Source organism: Taudactylus pleione, unplaced genomic scaffold (genome assembly GCF_031769625.1).
Source record: "Taudactylus pleione unplaced genomic scaffold, aTauple2 ptg000635l, whole genome shotgun sequence".
Classification (NCBI taxonomy): domain Eukaryota; kingdom Metazoa; phylum Chordata; class Amphibia; order Anura; family Myobatrachidae; genus Taudactylus; species Taudactylus pleione.
Genome location: NW_028285037.1, coordinates 1,796,205 through 1,823,025, shown reverse-complemented (window position 1 = coordinate 1,823,025; position 26,821 = coordinate 1,796,205). Strand labels below are relative to the sequence as shown.

General features: G+C 44.3%; 1 protein-coding gene across 1 annotated transcript in view; it reads right to left on the bottom strand.

Annotated features, from left to right (window-relative positions):
• The window catches only part of CNGA4 (cyclic nucleotide gated channel subunit alpha 4), a 159,591-nt gene extending 137,213 nt beyond the window's left edge, over positions 1-22,378 (bottom strand). Inside the window, exon 1 of the mRNA XM_088454910.1 lies at positions 22,260-22,378. Within this exon, the coding sequence (XP_088311036.1) occupies positions 22,260-22,378 (119 nt within the window). The remainder of the gene's footprint in view (positions 1-22,259) is intronic.
• Positions 22,379-26,821: the final 4,443 nt, after the last annotated feature.

The following is a 26,821-nucleotide window of genomic DNA, read 5'->3' as shown; positions in this document are numbered from 1 at the left end:
CTCAGCCTAATAGTGCAGTCCAATTATCTCTATCACACCTCTGTATATTATATTATATTATATACTGAATTATTATCACACACTATGCACCAGTACTTACCTCAGCCTAATAGTGCAGTCCAATTATCTCTATCACACCTCTGTATATTATATTATATACAGTACTATATTATTATCACACACTATGCACCAGTACTTGCCTCAGCCTAACAGTGCTGTCTCATTATCTCTATCACACCTCTGTATATTATATATTATATTATATGCAGTACTATATTATTATCACACACTATGCACCAGTACTTGCCTCAGCCTAACAGTGCAGTCCCATTATCTCTATCACACCTCTGTATATTATATACTATATTATTATATTATATACAGTACTATATTATTATCACACACTATGCACCAGTACTTACCTCAGCCTAACAGTGCAGTCCCATTATCTCTATCACACCTCTGTATATTATATTATATACTATATTATTATATTATATACAGTACTATATTATTATCACACACTATGCACCAGTACTTACCTCAGCCTAACAGTGCTGTCCCATTATCTCTATCACACCTCTGTATATTATATTATATACTATATTATTATATTATATACAGTACTATATTATTATCACACACTATGCACCAGTACTTACCTCAGCCTAACAGTGCTGTCCCATTATCTCTATCACAACTCTGTATATTATATATTATATACTATATTATTATAATATATACAGTACTATATTATTATCACACACTATGCACCAGTACTTGCCTCAGCCTAACAGTGCAGTCCCATTATCTCTATCACACCTCTGTATATTATATATTATATACTATATTATTATATTATATACAGTACTATATTATTATCACACACTATGCACCAGTACTTGCCTCAGCCTAACAGTGCTGTCTCATTATCTCTATAACACCTCTGTATATTATATATTATATATTATATTATATACAGTACTATATTATTATCACACACTATGCATCAGTACTTGCCTCAGCCTAACAGTGCAGTCCCATTATCTCTATCACACCTCTGTATATTATATATTATATACTATATTATTATATTATATACAGTACTATATTATTATCACACACTATGCACCAGTACTTGCCTCAGCCTAACAGTGCAGTCCCATTATCTCTATCACACCTCTGTATATTATATATTATATACTATATTATTATATTATATACAGTACTATATTATTATCACACACTATGCACCAGTACTTACCTCAGCCTAACAGTGCTGTCCCATTATCTCTATCACACCTCTGTATATTATATATTATATACTATATTATTATATTATATACAGTACTATATTATTATCACACACTATGCACCAGTACTTGCCTCAGCCTAACAGTGCAGTCCCATTATCTCTATCACACCTCTGTATATTATATATTATATACTATATTATTATATTATATACAGTACTATATTATTATCACACACTATGCACCAGTACTTGCCTCAGCCTAACAGTGGTGTCCCATTATCTCTATCACACCTCTGTATATTATATTATATACTGTATTATTATCACACACTATGCACCAGTACTTACGTCAGCCTAACAGTGCAGCCCCATTATCTCTATCACACCTCTGTATATTATATTATATACTATATTATTATATTATATATAGTACTATATTATTATCACACACTATGCACCAGTACTTACCTCAGCCTAACAGTGCTGTCCCATTATCTCTATCACACCTCTGTATATTATATTATATACTATATTATTATATTATATACAGTACTATATTATTATCACACACTATGCACCAGTACTTACCTCAGCCTAACAGTGCTGTCCCATTATCTCTATCACACCTCTGTATATTATATTATATACAGTACTATATTATTATCACACACTATGCACCAGTACTTGCCTCAGCCTAACAGTGCTGTCTCATTATCTCTATCACACCTCTGTATATTATATATTATATTATATGCAGTACTATATTATTATCACACACTATGCACCAGTACTTGCCTCAGCCTAACAGTGCAGTCCCATTATCTCTATCACACCTCTGTATATTATATACTATATTATTATATTATATACAGTACTATATTATTATCACACACTATGCACCAGTACTTACCTCAGCCTAACAGTGCAGTCCCATTATCTCTATCACACCTCTGTATATTATTTTATATACTATATTATTATATTATATACAGTACTATATTATTATCACACACTATGCACCAGTACTTACCTCAGCCTAACAGTGCTGTCCCATTATCTCTATCACACCTCTGTATATTATATTATATACTATATTATTATATTATATACAGTACTATATTATTATCACACACTATGCACCAATACTTACCTCAGCCTAACAGTGCTGTCCCATTATCTCTATCACAACTCTGTATATTATATATTATATACTATATTATTATATTATATACAGTACTATATTATTATCACACACTATGCACCAGTACTTGCCTCAGCCTAACAGTGCAGTCCCATTATCTCTATCACACCTCTGTATATTATATATTATATACTATAATATTATATTATATACAGTACTATATTATTATCACACACTATGCACCAGTACTTGCCTCAGCCTAACAGTGCTGTCTCATTATCTCTATAACACCTCTGTATATTATATATTATATATTATATTATATACAGTACTATATTATTATCACACACTATACACCAGTACTTGCCTCAGCCTAACAGTGCAGTCCCATTATCTCTATCACACCTCTGTATATTATATATTATTTACTATATTATTATATTATATACAGTACTATATTATTATCACACACTATGCACCAGTACTTGCCTCAGCCTAACAGTGCAGTCCCATTATCTCTATCACACCTCTGTATATTATATATTATATACTATATTATTATATTATATACAGTACTATATTATTATCACACACTATGCACCAGTACTTACCTCAGGCTAACAGTGCTGTCCCATTATCTCTATCACACCTCTGTATATTATATATTATATACTATATTATTATATTATATTCAGTACTATATTATTATCACACACTATGCACCAGTACTTGCCTCAGCCTAACAGTGCAGTCCCATTATCTCTATCACACCTCTGTATATTATATATTATATACTATATTATTATATTATATACAGTACTATATTATTATCACACACTATGCACCAGTACTTGCCTCAGCCTAACAGTGGTGTCCCATTATCTCTATCACACCTCTGTATATTATATTATATACTGTATTATTATCACACACTATGCACCAGTACTTACGTCAGCCTAACAGTGCATCCCCATTATCTCTATCACACCTCTGTATATTATATTATATACTATATTATTATATTATATACAGTACTATATTATTATCACACACTATGCACCAGTACTTGCCTCAGCCTAACAGTGCTGTCCCATTATCTCTATCACATCTCTGTATATTATGTATTATATACTATATTATTATATTATATACAGTACTATATTATTATCACACACTATGCACCAGTACTTGCCTCAGCCTAACAGTGCTGTCCCATTATCTCTATCACACCTCTGTATATTATATATTATATACTATATTATTATATTATATACAGTACTATATTATTATCACACACTATGCACCAGTACTTTCCTCAGCCTAACAGTGCTGTCCCATTATCTCTCTCACACCTCTGTATATTATATATTATATACTATATTATTATATTATATACAGTACTATATTATTATCACACACTATGCACCAGTACTTGCCTCAGCCTAACAGTGCTGACTCATTATCTCTATCACACCTCTGTATATTACATATTATATACTATATTATTATATTATATACAGTACTATATTATTATCACACACTATGCACCAGTACTTGCCTCAGCCTAACAGTGCAGTCCCATTATCTCTATCACACCTCTGTATATTATATTATATACAATACTATATTATTATCACACACTATGCACCAGTACTTACCTCAGCCTAATAGTGCAGTCCAATTATCTCTATCACTTCTCTGTATATTATATTATATACTGTATTATTATCACACACTATGCACCAGTACTTACCTCAGCCTAATAGTGCTGTCCAATTATCTCTATCACACCTCTGTATATTATATTATATACAGTACTATATTATTATCACACACTATGCACCAGTACTTGCCTCAGCCTAACAGTGCTGTCTCATTATCTCTATCACACCTCTGTATATTATATATTATATCATATGCAGTACTATATTATTATCACACACTATGCACCAGTACTTGCCTCAGCCTAACAGTGCAGTCCCATTATCTCTATCACACCTCTGTATATTATATTATGTACTATATTATTATATTATATACAGTACTATATTATTATCACACACTATGCACCAGTACTTACCTCAGCCTAACAGTGCAGTCCCATTATCTCTATCACACCTCTGTATATTATATATTATATACTATATTATTATATTATATACAGTACTATATTATTATCACACACTATGCACCAGTACTTGCCTCAGCCTAACAGTGCAGTCCCATTATCTCTATCACACCTCTGTATATTATATATTATATACTATATTATTATATTATATACAGTACTATATTATTATCACACACTATGCACTAGTACTTACCTCAGCCTAACAGTGCTGTCCTATTATCTCTATCACACCTCTGTATATTATATACTATATACTATATTATTATATTTTATGCTATATTATTATTATCACACACTATGCACCAGTACTTACGTCAGCCTAACAGTGCTGTCCCATTATCTCTATCACACCTCTGTATATTATATTATATACTATATTATTATATTATATACAGTACTATATTATTATCACACACTATGCACCAGTACTTACCTCAGCCTAACAGTGCTGTCCCATTATCTCTATCACACCTCTGTATATTATATTATATACTATATTATTATATTATATACAGTACTATATTATTATCACACACTATGCACCAGTACTTACCTCAGCCTAACAGTGCTGTCCCATTATCTCTATCACACCTCTGTATATTATATATTATATACTATATTATTATATTATATACAGTACTATATTATTATCACACACTATGCACCAGTACTTACCTCAGCCTAACAGTGCTGTCCCATTATCTCTATCACACCTCTGTATATTATATATTATATAATATATTATTATATTATATACAGTACTATATTATTATCACACACTATGCACCAGTACTTACGTCAGCCTAACAGTGCAGTCCCATTATCTCTATCACACCTCTGTATATTATATTATATACTATATTATTATATTATATACAGTACTAAATTATTATCACACACTATGCACCAGTACTTGCCTCAGCCTAACAGCGCTGTCCCATTATCTCTATCACACGTCTGTATATTATATTATATACTATATTATTATATTATATACAGTACTATATTATTATCACACACTGTGCACCAGTACTTGCCTCAGCCTAACAGTGCTGTCTCATTATCTCTATCACACCTCTGTATATTATATATTATATATTATATTATATTATATACAGTACTATATTATTATCACACACTAAGCACCAGTACTTGCCTCAGCCTAACAGTGCAGTCCCATTATCTCTATCACACCTCTGTATATTATATATTATATACCATATTATTATATTATATACAGTACTATATTATTATCACACACTATGCACCAGTACTTGCCTCAGCCTAGCAGTGCAGTCCCATTATCTCTATCACACCTCTGTATATTATATATTATATACTATATTATTATATTATATACAGTACTATATTATTATCACACACTATGCACCAGTACTTACCTCAGCCTAACAGTGCTGTCCCATTATCTCTATCACACCTCTGTATATTATATATTATATACTATATTATTATATTTTATACAGTACTATATTATTATCACACACTATGCACCAGTACTTGCCTCAGCCTAACAGTGCAGTCCCATTATCTCTATCACACCTCTGTATATTATATATTATATACTATATTATTATATTATATACAGTACTATATTATTATCACACACTATGCACCAGTACTTGCCTCAGCCTAACAGTGGTGTCCCATTATCTCTATCACACCTCTGTATATTATATTATATACAGTACTATATTATTATCACACACCATGCACCAGTACTTACCTCAGCCTAATAGTGCAGTCCAATTATCTCTATCACACCTCTGTATATTATATTATATACTGTATTATTACCACACACTATGCACCAGTACTTTCGTCAGCCTAACAGTGCAGCCCCATTATCTCTATCACACCTCTGTATATTATATTATACACTATATTATTATATTATATACAGTACTATATTATTATCACACACTATGCACCAGTACTTGCCTCAGCCTAACAGTGCTGTCCCATTATCTCTATCACATCTCTGTATATTATATATTATATACTATATTATTATATTATATACAGTACTATATTATTATCACACACTATGCACCAGTACTTGCCTCAGCCTAACAGTGCTGACTCATTATCTCTATCACACCTCTGTATATTATATATTATATACTATATTATTATATTATATACAGTACTATATTATTATCACACACTATGCACCAGTACTTGCCTCAGCCTAACAGTGCAGTCCCATTATCTCTATCACACCTCTGTATATTATATATTATATACTATATTATTATATTATATACAGTACTATATTATTATCACACACTATGCACCAGTACTTACCTCAGGCTAACAGTGCTGTCCCATTATCTCTATCATACCTCTGTATATTATATATTATATACTATATTATTATATTATATTCAGTACTATATTATTATCACACACTATGCACCAGTACTTGCCTCAGCCTAACAGTGCAGTCCCATTATCTCTATCACACCTCTGTATATTATATATTATATACTATATTATTATATTATATACAGTACTATATTATTATCACACACTATGCACCAGTACTTGCCTCAGCCTAACAGTGGTGTCCCATTATCTCTATCACACCTCTGTATATTATATTATATACTGTATTATTATCACACACTATGCACCAGTACTTACGTCAGCCTAACAGTGCAGCCCCATTATCTCTATCACACCTCTGTATATTATATTATATACTATATTATTATATTATATACAGTACTATATTATTATCACACACTATGCACCAGTACTTGCCTCAGCCTAACAGTGCTGTCCCATTATCTCTATCACATCTCTGTATATTATGTATTATATACTATATTATTATATTATATACAGTACTATATTATTATCACACACTATGCACCAGTACTTGCCTCAGCCTAACAGTGCTGTCCCATTATCTCTATCACACCTCTGTATATTATATATTATATACTATATTATTATATTATATACAGTACTATATTATTATCACACACTATGCACCAGTACTTGCCTCAGCCTAACAGTGCTGTCCCATTATCTCTATCACACCTCTGTATATTATATATTATATACTATATTATTATATTATATACAGTACTATATTATTATCACACACTATGCACCAGTACTTGCCTCAGCCTAACAGTGCTGACTCATTATCTCTATCACACCTCTGTATATTATATATTATATACTATATTATTATATTATATACAGTACTATATTATTATCACACACTATGCACCAGTACTTGCCTCAGCCTAACAGTGCAGTCCCATTATCTCTATCACACCTCTGTATATTATATTATATACAATACTATATTATTATCACACACTATGCACCAGTACTTACCTCAGCCTAATAGTGCAGTCCAATTATCTCTATCACACCTCTGTATATTATATTATATACTGTATTATTATCACACACTATGCACCAGTACTTACCTCAGCCTAATAGTGCAGTCCAATTATCTCTATCACACCTTTGTATATTATATTATATACAGTACTATATTAGTATCACACACTATGCACCAGTACTTGCCTCAGCCTAACAGTGCTGTCTCATTATCTCTATCACACCTCTGTATATTATATATTATATTATATGCAGTACTATATTATTATCACACACTATGCACCAGTACTTGCCTCAGCCTAACAGTGCAGTCGAATTATCTCTATCACACCTCTGTATATTATATTATATACTATATTATTATATTATATACAGTACTATATTATTATCACACACTATGCACCAGTACTTACCTCAGCCTAACAGTGCTGTCCCATTATCTCTATCACACCTCTGTATATTATATATTATATACTATATTATTATATTATATACAGTACTATATTATTATCACACACTATGCACCAGTACTTGCCTCAGCCTAACAGTGCAGTCCCATTATCTCTATCAAACCTCTGTATATTATATATTATATACTATATTATTATATTATATACAGTACTATATTATTATCACACACTATGCACCAGTACTTACCTCAGCCTAATAGTGCTGTCCCATTATCTCTATCACACCTCTGTATATTATATATTATATACTATATTATTATATTATATACAGTACTATATTATTATCACACACTATGCACTAGTACTTACCTCAGCCTAACAGTGCTGTCCTATTATCTCTATCACACCTCTGTATATTATATACTATATACTATATTATTATATTATATGCTATATTATTATTATCACACACTATGCACCAGTACTTACGTCAGCCTAACAGTGCTGTCCCATTATCTCTATCACACCTCTGTATATTATATTATATACTATATTATTATATTATATACAGTACTATATTATTATCACACACTATGCACCAGTACTTACCTCAGCCTAACAGTGCTGTCCCATTATCTCTATCACACCTCTGTATATTATATTATATACTATATTATTATATTATATACAGTACTATATTATTATCACACACTATGCACCAGTACTTACCTCAGCCTAACAGTGCTGTCCCATTATCTCTATCACACCTCTGTATATTATATATTATATACTATATTATTATATTATATACAGTACTATATTATTATCACACACTATGCACCAGTACTTACCTCAGCCTAACAGTGCTGTCCCATTATCTCTATCACACCTCTGTATATTATATATTATATACTATATTATTATATTATATACAGTACTATATTATTATCACACACTATGCACCAGTACTTACGTCAGCCTAACAGTGCAGTCCCATTATCTCTATCACACCTCTGTATATTATATTATATACTATATTATTATATTATATACAGTACTAAATTATTATCACACACTATGCACCAGTACTTGCCTCAGCCTAACAGTGCTGTCCCATTATCTCTATCACACGTCTGTATATTATATTATATACTATATTATTATATTATATACAGTACTATATTATTATCACACATTATGCACCAGTAGTTGCCTCAGCCTTACAGTGCTGTCTCATTATCTCTATCACACCTCTGTATATTATATATTATATATTATATTATATACAGTACTATATTATTATCACACACTATGCACCAGTACTTACCTCAGCCTAACAGTGCTGTCCCATTATCTCTATCACACCTCTGTATATTATATATTATATACTATATTATTATATTTTATACAGTACTATATTATTATCACACACTATGCACCAGTACTTGCCTCAGCCTAACAGTGCAGTCCCATTATCTCTATCACACCTCTGTATATTATATATTATATACTATATTATTATATTATATACAGTACTATATTATTATCACACACTATGCACCAGTACTTGCCTCAGCCTAACAGTGGTGTCCCATTATCTCTATCACACCTCTGTATATTATATTATATACAGTACTATATTATTATCACACACCATGCACCAGTACTTACCTCAGCCTAATAGTGCAGTCCAATTATCTCTATCACACCTCTGTATATTATATTATATACTGTATTATTATCACACACTATGCACCAGTACTTTCGTCAGCCTAACAGTGCAGCCCCATTATCTCTATCACACCTCTGTATATTATATTATATACTATATTATTATATTATATACAGTACTATATTATTATCACACACTATGCACCAGTACTTGCCTCAGCCTAACAGTGCTGTCCCATTATCTCCATCACATCTCTGTATATTATATATTATATACTATATTATTATATTATATACAGTACTATATTATTATCACACACTATGCACCAGTAATTGCCTCAGCCTAACAGTGCTGTCCCATTATCTCTATCACACCTCTGTATATTATATATTATATACTATATTATTATATTATATACAGTACTATATTATTATCACACACTATGCACCAGTACTTGCCTCAGCCTAACAGTGCTGACTCATTATCTCTATCACACCTCTGTATATTATATATTATATACTATATTATTATATTATATACAGTACTATATTATTATCACACACTATGCACCAGTACTTACCTCAGCCTAATAGTGCAGTCCAATTATCTCTATCACACCTCTGTATATTATATTATATACAGTACTATATTATTATCACACACTATGCACCAGTACTTACCTCAGCCTAACATTGCTGTCCCATTATCTCTATCACAATTCTGTATATTATATTATATACTATATTATTCTATATTATTATATTATATACAGTACTATATTATTATACCCCACCCCATCCATACACCGCACACTCCATCCCTACACACTATGCACCAGTACTTGCCTCAGCCTAACAGTGCTGTCCCATTATCGCTATCACATCTCTGTATATTATATATTATATACTATATTATTATATTATATACAGTACTATATTATTATCACACACTATGCACCAGTACTTGCCTCAGCCTAACAGTGCTATCCCATTATCTCTATCACACCTCTGTATATTATATATTATATACTATATTATTATATTATATACAGTACTATATTATTATCACACACTATGCACCAGTACTTGCCTCAGCCTAACAGTGCTGTCCCATTATTTCTATCACACCTCTCTATATTATATATTATATACTATATTATTATATTATATACAGTACTATATTATTATCACACACTATGCACCAGTACTTGCCTCAGCCTAACAGTGCTGTCCCATTATCTCTATCACACCTCTGTATATTATATATTATATACTATATTATTATATTATATACTATATTTTTACAATAAGATGCAATAACATTAGTGGCCATACTGTATGTCACAATATTCTACACTTGTATATTGAGATGATCATAAAAATTGTCTAATGGTGACTTCTAGAAACTTTAATCAACCCAATCCATCCCTAAACACCACACCCGATCCTTACACCGCACACTCCATCCCTACACCGCACACTCCATCCCTACACCGCACACTCCATCTCTACACTGGACACCCCATCCCTAAACCGCACACCCCATCCCTACACAGCACACCCAATCCCTTCACCGCACACTCCATCCATACACCGCACACCCCACCCCTACAACGCACACTCCATCCCTACTCCGCACACCCCACCCCTACACCGCGCACCGCACCCCTACACCGTACACTCCATCTCTAAACCGCACACCCCATCCCTACACCGCACACCCAATCCCTACACCGCACACTCCATCCCTACAACGCACACTCCATCCCTACACCGCACACCCCACCCCTACACCGCACACCCCACCCCTACACCGCACACCCCACCCCTACACCGTACACTCCATCTCTACACTGCACACTCCATCCTTACACTGCACACTCCATCCCTACACCACACACTCCATCCTTACACCGCACACTCCATCCTTACACCACACACTCCAACTCTACACTGGACACCCCATCCCTAAACCGCACACCCCATCCCTACACCGCACTCCCAATCCCTACACCGCACACTCCATCCATACAATGCACACCCCATCCCTACACCGCACACCCCACCCCTACAACGTACACTACATCTCTACACTGGACACCCCATCCCTAAACCGCACACCCCATCCCTACACCGCACACCCAATCCCTACACCGCACACTCCATCCATACAACGCACACTCCATCCCTACAACGCACACTCCATCCATACAATGCAAACTCCATCCCTACACCGCACACCCCACCCCTACACTGCACACCCCACCCCTACACCGTACACTCCATCTGTACACCGCACACCCCATCCCTACACCGCACACCCCATCCCTACACAGAACACTCCATCCCTACACCGCACACTCCATCCTAACACTGCACACCCCATCCCTATACCGCACACTCCATCCCTACACCGCACACCCCACCCCTACACTGCACACTCCACCCCTACACCGCACACTCCATACCTACACCGCACACCCCATCCCTACACCGCACACTCCATCCCTACACCGCACACCCCATCCCTACACCGCACACTCCATTCTAACACCGCACACCCCATCCCTACACCGCACACTCCATCCCTACACCGCACACTCCATCCCTACACTGCACACTCCATCCCTACACCGCACACTCCATTCTAACACCGCACACCCCATCCCTACACCGCACTCCCAATCCCTACACCGCACACTCCATCCCTACAACGCACACCCCATCCCTACACCGCACACCCCACCCCTACACCGTACACTACATCTCTACACTGGACACCCCATCCCTAAACCGCACACCCCATCCCTACACCGCACACCCAATCCCTACACCGCACACTCCATCCCTACAACGCACACTCCATCCATACAATGCAAACTCCATCCCTACACCGCACACCCCACCCCTACACTGCACACCCCACCCCTACACCGTACACTCCATCTGTACACCGCACACCCCATCCCTACACCGCACACCCCATCCCTACACAGAACACTCCATCCCTACACCGCACACTCCATCCTAACACTGCACACCCCATCCCTACACCGCACACCCCATCCCTACACCGCACACCCCACCCCTACACTGCACACTCCACCCCTACACCGCACACTCCATACCTACACCGCACACCCCATCCCTACACCGCACACTCCATCCCTACACCGCACACCCCATCCCTACACCGCACACTCCATTCTAACACCGCACACCCCATGCCTACACCGCACACTCCATCCCTACACCGCACACTCCATCCCTACACCGCACTCTCCATTCTAACACCGCACACCCCATCCCTACACCGCACACTCCATCCCTACACCGCACACTCCATCCCTACACCGCACACTCCATCTCAAAACTGGACACCCCATCCCTACACCGCACACCCAATCCCTACACCGCACACTCCATCCATGCAACGCACACGCCATTCCTACACCGCACACCCCACCACTACACCGCACACCCCACCCCGTACACTCCATCCCTACACAGAACACTCCATCCCTACACCGCACACTCCATCCTAACACCGCACACCCCATCCATACACCGCACACCCCACCCCTACACTGCACACTCCACCCCTACACCGCACACTCCATACCTACACCGCACATCCACACACCCCATCCCTACACCGCACAATCCGCACACCCCATCCCTACACCGCACACTCCATCTCTACACCGCACACCCCATCTCTACACCCCACAATGCACACTCCATCCCTACACCGCACACTTCACACTGCACACCCCACCCCTACACCGCACACCTCATCCCTACACTGCACATCCCTTTCCTACACCGCACACCCCATCCTTACACCGCACTCCATCCCTACACCGCACACTCCATCTCTACACCGCACACCCCATACCTACACCGCACACGCCATCCTTACACCACACACCCCATCACTACACCGCACACTCCATCCATACACCGCACACTCCACCCCTACACCACACACCCCACCCCTACACCGCACACCCCACCCCTACACAGTACACTCCATCTCTACACTGCACACCCCATCCCTACACTGCACACTCCATCCCTACACCGCACACTCCATCCCTACACAGAACACTCCATCCCTACACCACACACTACATCCCTACAACGCACACTCCACCCCTACACCGCACACCCCACCCCTACACCGCACACTCCACCCCTACACCGCACACTCCACCCCTACAACGCACACTCCATCCCTACACCGCACACCCCATCCTTACACTGCACCCCCATCCCTACACCGCACACCCCATCCCCATCCCTAAACAGAACACTCCATCCTAACACTGCACAACCCATCCCTACACCGCACACCCCATCTCTACACCGCACACCCCATCCTTAGACCGCACACTCAATCCCTACACCGCACACTCCATCCCTACACTGCACACCCCATCCCTACACCCTACACTTCATCCCTACACCACACACCCCACCACTACACCACACACCCCATCCCTACACCACACACTCCATCCCTACACCGCACATCCCATCCCTACACCCCACACTGCACACTCCATCCCTGCACTGCACACCCCATCCCTACACCCCACGCTTCATCTCTCCACCACACACCCCACCCTTACACCGCACACCTCATCCCTACACCGCACACTCTATCTCTACACTGCACACCCCATCCCTACACCCCACACTGCACCCCCATCCCTACACCGCACACTCCATCCCTACACCACACGCACTCCATCCCTACACCACACACTCCATCCCTACACCGCACACCCCATCCCTACACCGCACACTCCATCCCTTCACCGCACACCCCATCCCTACACCACACACTCCATCCCTACACCGCTCACCCCACCCCTACACCGCACACTCCATCCCTACAACGCACACTCCATCCCTACAACGCACACTCCATCCATACAATGCAAACTCCATCCCTACACCGCACACCCCACCCCTACACCGCACACCCCACCCCTACACCGTACACTCCATCTGTACACCGCACACCCCATCCCTACACTGCACACCCCATCCCTACACAGAACACTCCATCCCTACACCGCACACTCCATCCTAACGCTGCACACCCCATCCCTATACCGCACACTCCATCCCTACACCGCACACCCCACCCCTACACTGCACACTCCACCCCTACACCGCACACTCCATACCTACACCGCACACCCCATCCCTACACCGCACACTCCATCCCTACACCGCACACTCCATCCCTACACCGCACACTCCATTCTAACACCGCACACCCCATCCCTACACCGCACACCCCACCCCTACACCGCACACCCCACCCCTACACCGTACACTCCATCTGTACACCGCACACCCCATCCCTACACTGCACACCCCATCCCTACACAGAACACTCCATCCCTACACCGCACACTCCATCCTAACACTGCACACCCCATCCCTATACCGCACACTCCATCCCTACACCGCACACCCCACCCCTACACTGCACACTCCACCCCTACACCGCACACTCCATACCTACACCGCACACCCCATCCCTACACCGCACACTCCATCCCTACACCGCACACTCCATCCCTACACCGCACACTCCATCCCTACACCGCACACTCCATTCTAACACCGCACACCCCATCCCTACACCGCACACTCCATCCCTACACCGCACACTCCATCCCTACACCGCACACTCCATTCTAACACCGCACACTCCATCCCTACACCGCACACTCCATCCCTACACCGCACACTCCATCTCAAAACTGGACACCCCATCCCTACACCGCACACCCAATCCCTACACCGCACACTCCATCCATGCAACACACACGCCATTCCTACACCGCACACCCCACCACTACACCGCACACCCCACCCCTACACCGTACACTCCATCCCTACACAGAACACTCCATCCCTACACCGCACACTCCATCCTAACACCACACACCCCATCCATACACCGCACACCCCACCCCTACACTGCACACTCCACCCCTACACCACACACTCCATACCTACACTGCACACCCCATCCCTACACCGCACAGTTCATCCCTACACCGCACACCCCATCCCTACACCGCACATCCACACACCCCATCCCTACACCGCACACTCCGCACACCCCATCCCTACACCGCACACTCCATACCTACACCGCACACGCCATCCTTACACCACACACCCCATCACTACACCGCACACTCCACCCCTACACCACACACCCCACCCCTACACCGCACACCCCACCCCTACACAGTACACTCCATCTCTACACTGCACACCCCATCCCTACACTGCACACTACATCCCTACACCGCACACTCCATCCCTACACAGAACACTCCATCCCTACACCACACACTCCATCCCTATAATGCACACTCCACCCCTACACCGCACACCCCACCCCTACACCACACACTCCACCCCTACAACGCACACTCCATCCCTACACCGCACACCCCATCCTTACACTGCACCCTCATCCCTACACCGCACACCCCATCCCCATCCCTAAACAGAACTCTCCATCCTAACACTGCACAACCCATCCCTACACCGCACACTCCATACCTACGCCACACACCCCATCCCTACACTGCACACTCAGGGGGTCATTCAGACCCGGTCGCGAGCAAAGGACGCTCGCAAGCAGGTCGATGTTGTGCGATTGCACATGCGCACGACGGAGGGAGCTCCGTCGTGCGCATGTGGGTGACCCGGCGAGCGACGAGGAATACGTCGCTCGGGGCTCACACCAAAGGGGGCGTACTGTCGATCGTGAGTGACAGCACGCCCCCTTTGGTTGGCGTGCTTGGGTGTGGCTGCCAGATGGAGGCGTTCCCATGGAACGCCTACCGTCTGAAGCCGGCCCCACTGACATCAGTAATGATGTCAGTGGGAGTGATTTTGGCTCTCATAGAGCCAAAATCACTCCAGGGCTTGCGGCAGCAAGACCCTACCGCAGGGTATCATCGCAAGCCCGATGGTCGCGATGGTCTTGACCATCGCGACCATCTTTTTGGCCACTCGCATATGCTGTGGGTGGCCACCCATAGCTATGCGAGCGGCCAGGAGGACGCTCCATTTTCAGGGAGGAGGGCACTGATTCAGAGCGTTCAGCTCTGAATCAGGCCCTCTGATCACTACACCGCACACTCCACCCCTACACCGCACACCCCATCCCCATCACTACACAGAACACTCCATCCCTGCACCGCTCTCTCCGTCCCTACACTGCACACTCAATCCCTACACAGAACATCCTACCCCTACACCGCACACTCCATCCCTACACCGCACACCCCATCCCTACACCGCACACCCCATCCCTACACTTCACACTACATCGCTACACCGCACACTCCATCTCTACATTGCACACCCCATCCCTACACCGCACACTCCACCCCTACACCGCACACCCCACCCCTACACCACACACACCATCCCCATCCCTACACAGCACACTCCATCCGTATACCGCACACCCCATCCCTAAACCGCACACCCCATCTCTACACCGCACACCCCATCCTTACACTGCACACTCCATCCCTACACCGCATGCTCCATCCCTACACCGCACACCCCATTTCTACACTTCACACTCCATCTCTACACCACACACCCCATCCCTACAGGTGCACACCCCATCCCTACACTGCACACTCCATCCCTACACTGCACACCCCATCCCTACACTGCACACTCCATCCCTACACCGCACACCCCACCTCTACACCGCACACCCCATCCCTACACCACACACTCCACCCCTACACCACACACTCCACCCCTAAACCGCACACCCCATCCCTACACCGCACATCCCATCCCTACACCGTACACTCCATCCCTACACCGCACACCCCACCCCTACACCGCACTCCCCACCCCTACACCGCACACTCCATTCCTACAATGCACACCCCACCCCTACACCGCACACCCCATCCCTACACCATACACTCCATCTCTACGCCGCACACCCCATCCCTACACCGCACACTCCATCCCTACACCGCACACCCCTTCCCTACACCGCACACCCCATCCCTACACCACACACCCCATCCCTACACCACACACCCCATCCCTACACCGCACACCCCTTCCCTACACTGCACACTCCACCCCTACACCGCACACTCCATCCCTACACCCCATCCCCATCCCTACACAGAACACTCCATCCCTACACATCGATTAACATCGGACCCATATGCACAGTTGTGGTTGAGCTGATCTCACTTACCCGGTATCTAGAGCTCAGGCTGCGTATGCCGGTGCAGGGGCTTAATTATGCTCACCCCTGTAACGGCGATCAAACGCACTGGCACACCTCATATCCGGCCACACTCCCCTCAGTCACCACCTACAAATGGTACTTCCTGTCAACCACTCTGCGATAGGTCTGCGTAGCCACTGCGATCACAGGGCCTGATTTAGACCCACTTGCGAGCGCTGAGCGCTCGCAAGCTGGTCGATGTTGGGCCAGTGCGCATGCACACGACGGACCCGGCTCCGTCGTGCGCATGCACGAGACCCGGATAGCGACGGGCAAGCCGTCGCTATGGGTCTCGCTACAAAGGGGGTGTGCTGTCGATGGTGAGTGACAGCACGCCCCCTTTGGTGGGCGTGCCTGGGGCATGGTTGGCCAGACGGAGGCGTTCCCATGGGAACGCCTACCGTCTGGGGCCGGCCCCACTGACATCACAAGTGATGTCAGTGGGAGTGCTCTCGGCTCTGATAGAGCCAAAAGCACTCCAGGGCTTGTGGCAGACAAGACCCTACCACAAGGGTCTCGTCGCAAGCCCGATGGTCGCGATGGTCTTGACCATCGCGACCATCTTTTTGGCCACTCGCTATAGCGAGTCACCCACAGCTATGCGAGCGGCCAGGAGGCCACTCCAAAATTCAGAGGGACGGCTCTGAATCAGGGCCACAGTCCCGATCGTAGTGTAGTTGTCGCGTACGAGCACTGTGGCTTTGTGTAACAATCAGCTGACTGAGGGCCTGATTCAGACCTGGTCGCTGCCGCTGGGCGCTCGAAGGGCTTGTGAGAGTTTTTTTTTTTTTTTTCGGCCGCTCGCAAAGCTGTGGGAGACCACCCACAGCTTGTGCGAGTGGCCAGGAGACCATTGCAATAATCGCGACCATCGGCCTTGCGACGAGACCCTACGGTAGGGTCTAGGCTGCCGCAAGGCCGAGTTGACTCCCTGCTGTAATAGAGCAGGAAGTCCACTACTGACATCACTAGTGATGTCAGTTTGCCCGGCCAACAAACGCCAGGGGTTCCTAAGGGAACGCCTACGTTTGTCCAGCCACCCCCACTACTCGCCCACAAAATGGCGTGAGCTGTCACTCATCATCGACAGCCGCCCCATCTTGTTGCGAGCCCCGTAGCAACTGAACTTCAGATGCACGGCGGGGCTCGCGCACGTGGCGCATGTGCAGTGCCTCGACATTGGGCCGCTTGCGAGCGGCTCTGAATCAGGCTCTGAGTACGCAATCGCATCTGCTGGCGGCGATGTGTGTGTAAAAATGCACCAGCCTGAGCCCGCCTCCCACCCACTGCCTGGCACTATTGGGTAAGCGGTCAGGGGCTCGGCTGTACAGCACAGGATGGTGCTGGGCAAAGGGAAGCCTAGCGCCGATCCTGTGTAAATGTGTAGCGCTGACTGCACTCACTGCGGCTGGCGCTACACTGGTTTATTTACGAAGTGTCGGGTTGTAAACCTGACACTTTTGTCCATGTTTATGCCATTATGTAAAAGGGCAGTGCTTCTATTAGCCCTGTATATTAGCCCCTGTATTAGCCATGTGTTAGCTCTGTATCAGCCCTGTATTAGCCCTGTATTAGCCATGTATTAGCTATGTATTAGTCATGTGTTAGCCATGTATTAGCCATGTATTAGCCATGTGTTAGCCCTGTATTAGCCCTGTATATTAGCCCCTGTATTAGCCCTGTATTAGCCCTGTATATAGCCCCTGTATTAGCCCTGGATTAGCCCTGTAGTAACCCTGTATTAGCCCTGTATTAGCCATGTATTAGCTATGTATTAGTCATGTGTTAGCCATGTATTAGCCATGTATTAGCCATGTGTTAGCCCTGTATTAGCCCTGTATTAGCCCTGTATATTAGCCCCTGTATTAGCCCTGTATTAGCCCTGTATATTAGCCCCTTTATTAGCCCTGTAGTAGCCCTGTATTAGCCCTGTATTAGCCATGTAGTAGCCCTGTAGTAGCCCTGTATTAGCCCTGTATTAGCCCTGTATAAGCCCTGTATATTAGCCCCTGTATTAGCCCTGTATTAGCCCTGTATTAGCCCTGTATATTAGCCCCTGTATTAGCCCTGTAGTAGCCCTGTATTAGCCCTGTAGTAGCCCTGTATTAACCATGTATTAGCCCTGTATTAGTCATGTGTTAGCCCTGTATTAGCCATGTATTAGCCCTGTAGTAGCCTTGTATTAGCCCTGTATATTAGCCCATGTATTAGCCCTGTAGTAGCCCTGTATTAGCTATGTATTAGCCCTGTATATTAGCCATGTATTAGCCCTGTATTAGCCATGTATTAGGCCTGTATATTAGCCCTGTATTAGCCATGTATTAGCCCCTGTATTAGCCCTGTATTAGCCCCTGTATTAGCCCTGTATTAGCCCTGTATTAGCCCCTGTATTAGCCCTGTATTAGCCCCTGTATTAGCCCCTGTATTAGCCCTGTATTAGCCCTGTATTTGCCCTGTATTAGCCCTGTATTAGCCATGTATTAGCCCCTGTATTTGCCATGTATTAGCCATGTATTAGCCCCTGTATTAGCCATGTATTAGCCCTGTATATTAGCCCCTGTATTAGCCCTGTAGTAGCCCTGTATTAGCCCTGTAGTAGCCCTGTATTAACCATGTATTAGCCCTGTATTAGTCATGTGTTAGCCCTGTATTAGCCATGTATTAGCCCTGTAGTAGCCTTGTATTAGCCCTGTATATTAGCCCCTGTATTAGCCCTGTATTAGCCGTGTATTAGCCCCTGTATTTGCCATGTATTAGCCATGTATTAGCCCCTGTATTAGCCATGTATTAGCCCTGTATTTGCCATGTATTAACCCTGTATTAGCCATGTATTAGCCCCTGTATTAGCCATGTATTAGCCCTGTATTAGCCCTGTATTAGCCCTGTATTAGCCATGTATTAGCCCTGTATTAGCCATGTATTAGCCCTGTATATTAGCCCCTGTATTAGCCATGTATTAGCCATGTATTAGCCCCTGTATTAGCCCTGTATTAGCCATGTATTAGCCCTGTATTAGCCATGTATTAGCCCTGTATATTAGCCCCTGTATTAGCCATGTATTAGCCATGTATTTGCCATGTATTAGCCCTGTATTAGCCATGTATTAGCCCTGTATTAGCCATGTATTAGCCCCTGTATTAGCCCTGTATTAGCCCTGTATTAGCCATGTATTAGCCATGTATTAGCCCTGTATTAGCCCTGTATTAGCCCCTGTATTAGCCCCTGTATTAGCCATGTATTAGCCATGTAGTAGCCCTGTATTAGCCATGTATTAGCCCTGTATATTAGCCATGTATTAGCCCCTGTATTAGCCATGTATTAGCCCTGTATTAGCCATGTATTAGCCATGTATTAGCCCTGTATATTAGCCCCTGTATTAGCCATGTATTAGCCATGTATTAGCCCCTGTATTAGCCATGTATTAGCCCTGTATTAGCCATGTATTAGCCCCTGTATTAGCCATGTATTAGCCATGTATTAGCCATTTATTAGCCATGTATTAGCCATGTATTTCTAGTACACGCATTGCCCTTTTAAATATCGGACATAAACACTAACAGAAGAGTCAGGTTCACAACCCGACAGTTCGTAAATAACCCCCTGAATCTCTGCACATCCTCCCCATGGGGTCTATTTATCATGAAAATATTCCCCCAAAACACCGTGAAATGTTTAGTATCCCCTGAATGTATTATGGATATCGTTTCTGCATTTCCGCCAGCACCTGCCGTAGGTATGTATGGGGGATGCGATGCTGTCACAGGAGTGCAGAGACCACTGACGCGATGACATCACTCCCAGCACATCGCAGGCACCGTAGCCCCCGTCCCTGCGGGGTCGATTTTATACATCTGGGCGCTATGATCGGATCCTGCTAATATCGCGCCCGGATCTCATTGCAGATGACGTTAGTAATAAATGAGCCCGTATGACACACGTCTCCTATACTGTACCTGGGATTTTCAGTTGTTTCTATGGGTTTGGTCCAGGCTTTAATCTCTTCTTTCTCCACCTGGGCCTCTTCCTTCATCCTCTCCCCGCGATGGGACATCATCTGTGTTAAGGTATTCATGGTGCAGGGGTCCGTGCGCTGACGCTACCAGTACTACTGAGCTACGTACAGAGACTGTCTGCTCTGTGCTGTGCAGATCTCTCTAAGCCTTAGTAACGGAGCCATGGTGAGAACCTGCCAGACCCCGGGGACACTAAGCACACACCTGAGCCCGGAAGTATGGCATTAACCAGCCATAACCGCAGCTAATGAGTCACCTGCTCTCTGCCGTCACATTGCGACACACCTGCGACACTTTCCATCCCTGTGATTACACTGATAATAAGGGAACCTCAGGAAGATGTCACCAAAGCATACCGTTCCACCACATAACCATGTTACCAGGTCTCTGTCCCTCCCGCCTCAGCCATCTCTACCTCGCTTACTTACTGCGCTCAGGTCCCCCTCTACATACTCATGTCATCTGTCTGTCTCCCCTCTACCCTAGATTGTAAGCTCCTAGGAGCAGGGTCCTCCTCTCCGCTGTCTCACAGCCTCTTCTCTAGCACTTCTATGACAGCCTCCACCTTCCCAGCTGTATTGTGTATGGAGAATTGTGTTGCTAATTGTTACTTGTGCTCTGTTTATAAGTTGGTTCCTGTATTGTAATGTAATGTTCTGTGTACCCTGTACTGTATGTACGGCGCTGCGGGCCACTTGTGGCGCCCTATAAATAAAATATAATAATAATATTATCTGCTGTGCATACAGGGCCTGATTCACACCCGGTCACTATGAGCGTACGTTCGCAAGACGCGTATGCAAATATTTGAAAGTGATGCGGCGGGGAGCGATCGCTTACGAAGGCATAAGCACGCCCATCGTACCTGTACGAGCGTTCACTTTGTGTATGCAGACTCCCCTTAGCGAATGCAGAGACGCCCACTGCCCCACGTCATCTCCTGGAAGTTTGTGAAAACATTGGTACATCGACCACTATCGGATGTGAACGCAGTGCTTGTGGTAGCTTTTTCTTACCGCAAGCATTGCGAGGAAAACTGAGGTCAAAAAATGGCTGGTGACGTGTACTATGACGCTGCCTGTTAATTATGCACGCCTCTAAAACGGCGTTGAAACACTCGGGCACTGGACTGCCCCTGTTACCATCCACAAACGGCGTCTCCTGTCACTCGCTCTGCTGGGCTGGCTTTGTTGTGCGAGCGAGAGATCTGCGAACGCACTGTGTAGTTTGCGCACACACTGTGTTGCATGCGCAGACTAGCAACCATCGGCAATGGCGAGCGCACTGCAGATAGCGTCCGAGTCTGAATCAGGCCCACAGTACGGTCCCATCATCAGGTCTATGAGTCCTTCACACTACGGGCTTGAGCCAGGCGCAACTGCGGGCACTACCCTGTACAGCTGCGGCAGCCGCTTACTAGTTATACACAGCAGGAACTCAGGGCCTGAACCTCTCAGTAACTATGAAGTAATGTCCTAGGCCAAAATGTACAAAATGGATTTTATTTTAAAGTCCCGTTTGAGTGTCTTCTTTTCTAAATACTAATATATATATATGTGTATATAATAAATAAAAAAATATCTAATTGTTGTTCTATATCTCCACCCCCAGTTCTGGAAACTATTTTCCAGAAATATAGCCCTGGTTATACTAATGCGACAATCCGCTCCTGTACACTATAGAGCGGTGGGTCTGCATGTGGAATCCGCTCCCGTATACTATAGAGCGGTGGGTCTGCATGGGGAATCCGCTCCCGTATACTATACAGCGGTGGGTCTGCATGGGGAATCCGCTCCTGCATTTGTATGCTGCTAACTCCCCTGGGTCCTGCTGCCCGCATCACCACAGCCCGCACTGCCGCCACACCGCTAATGCCCGCCACCATCCCCAGGTCCCGTCCGCAGTAAACACCCGCTTACCCCCCCTCCCCCGGGTCCCAGCCGCAGCTAACGGCCGCTTCCTTCCCCCGGAGCCTACCGCCCGCACGGGCCGGTCATCTTGGTGCACCCAAGTGAAGCCACAGTGAGTACACCTGCTGGAGGCCCCTACTGAGGCTGTGCAACATGTTGAAACTTCCTATCTCTTTAATGGCGGATTCGTGAGGTAATAGTTTAAAAACTGTAACTTTCTCAATTACCTAAACCCCAAAAGCATGAACCCTGAAACAATAACTACCTAATAAAACAAACTCCAAGTCTAAATTTGCCCCTACCCTGAGTTACGCCTTCCCAAAAATCCCCCATAGAGAACAGCAGAAAAGAGGTCCTAATTGAGAATGTCAGAAAAAAATTACAGTTGGAGCATTTAGATTACTCCCAAATCCTCATTTTTTATGTTTATGCCCTGATATTTGGCATGCAGCACCAAGCGACAGTTCTACCCGCCCATGCCAAATTTCAGCTCAGTACCTCCAATAGCTTTTGAGGTGTAGCCCCTTAAACACCATGCCCCCCCTCGGGAATTCCGTTTTTTTTTCGAAGGGGGACCGTCATTTCTCCCCTGTATTTTGGGAATCAGGACTGGCTCTGATTAGCCTGGTGTGGTTGTGCTTAATACAGGGGACCACTACGTCGTTTCTCCCCTGTATTTGGCACAACCAGCACTTGGGCTCCAATGCCCGCTGCTAGTTGTGCTGTGGGGGCACGTCATTTTTTTATAGTACACATTCATTGTTTAACAGATGCATGGATGGATCTCACTGATACGTGTGTGGTATCCCCATAGTTATGGGGTTACCGGATTTGACTGCCGCTGGGGACGGAGCGGCGCCGCTGTGGCTGGGAGAGCCGAGATTCCCAGCAGAGGACCCCTCTCTCTAGCCGGATGCTGCCCGGAGAAGTGCCCATGGACCTGGAGACCTGCACCCAGGAGCTGGCATCTGCAGAGGAGAGAGGTAGCCGGCACCACAAGGAGACCACACCGCGACTGGGCCACCAGCACTGTCTGGACGGACACCCACCTGGAGCAAGAATACGTGGGGAGGACCGGAGGACGTCGGGCAGGAGAACGGACAGCCCCAAAGGAAAGGGCTCCAGGACCCCGGAGCTGAAGAAATGACCTGCCAGGCGGGACCCCTGATAGACGGGAAATACTCTCCCTGGAGACGCTGTGTGACGTGCTTGCCGGAGGTCTGCAGCTGGGGCTATGGTGCGGTGCCTTCCATCCCAGAGCTCCGCTGGATGTCGCAGGGGCTGAATAGCCACAGCTCAGGGTGAGACAATACCCTATGCCCACTCTTACCCCTTCCTCCCATAGCTCCTCTCTTGCCTCCAGGTCCTCACCCTCCGCATTCCTTTATCCTATCCTAGGCCCAGAGTTAGATGAGGGACCGTTCACCATTTACACAGCCCTGATTAGTCTGGGGAAAGGTTTTGTTTAGGGGGCGAGACTAGTAATTAGGGGTGAGCGGGTTCGGATTTCTGAAATCCGAACCCCCCCGAGCCCCCCGATCCGAGGCCAATCCGAGTCAGGCTCGACTTTTCCCGCCTGACTCGGATCTGAAATCGAGGCAAAACGTCATCATCCCGCCTTCCGGGTCACGCGGGTTTTGGATCCTATATAAGGTACACGCGTCGGCGCCATTTTCTCACTCGGCTGTGGACAGTGAAGAGGGAGGGTGGGAGTTAGGGCTGGCTGGGCTGTGTAGTGTAGTGTAGTGCAGAGTAGTGTTGTGCTGTGCTGCGCTGTGCTGCTGTTGTCCATAGGGGCTGTATCCACTCCTTCAAAGTCCATAGGGGCTGGCTGGACTGTGTTGTGCAGTCAGTTCTCCATAGGGGCTGTGTCCACTCCAAAGTCCTGTGCAGTGTCCCAGTCCTAAAGAGGTGCTGTAGTGTTGTCCAGGGGGTGCTCTGTCCATCAGGGGTGCTCCCCCCAAGTGCTAAAAAAATAATATTTTTTTTGTGTTTGTGAATTGTGTGCGCAGTAGCCGCATGTGCATCAACAAAGTAGTGCCAAGCGTGCGCCTGTGTCATAAGTAAAGGGCCGGCTGGCTTGACCGTTAAAGGGTGCTGTAACCCCCAAAGTACACTCCAGTCCAAACCAAAAAAAAAATTATTTTCTGTGTTTGTGAATTGTGTGCGCAGTAGCCGCACGTGCATCATCAAAGGAGCAGCGCCAAACATGCGCCTGTGTCCCCTAAGTAAAAGGCCGGCTGGCTTGTCCGTTATAGGGTGCTGTAACCCCCAAAGTACACTCCAAACAAAATAAAAAAATATTTTCTGTGTTTGTGAATTGTGTGCACAGTAGCCGCACGTGCATCAACAAAGTAGTGCCAAGTGTGCGCCTGTGTCCCATAAGTAAAGAGCCGGCTGGCTCAATTCTTAAAGGGTGGTGTAACCCACAAAGTGCACTACTCTCCAGCAAAAAAATAATAATATTCTCTGTGTTTGTATGCGCCTTAGCCGCATTGTGTGGAATTGTGAATTGTGTGGCCTGTAGCTGCACCTGCATCCTCAAAGCAGCAGCGCCAAGCGTGCGTCTGTCTGTTAAAGGATTACAAAGGT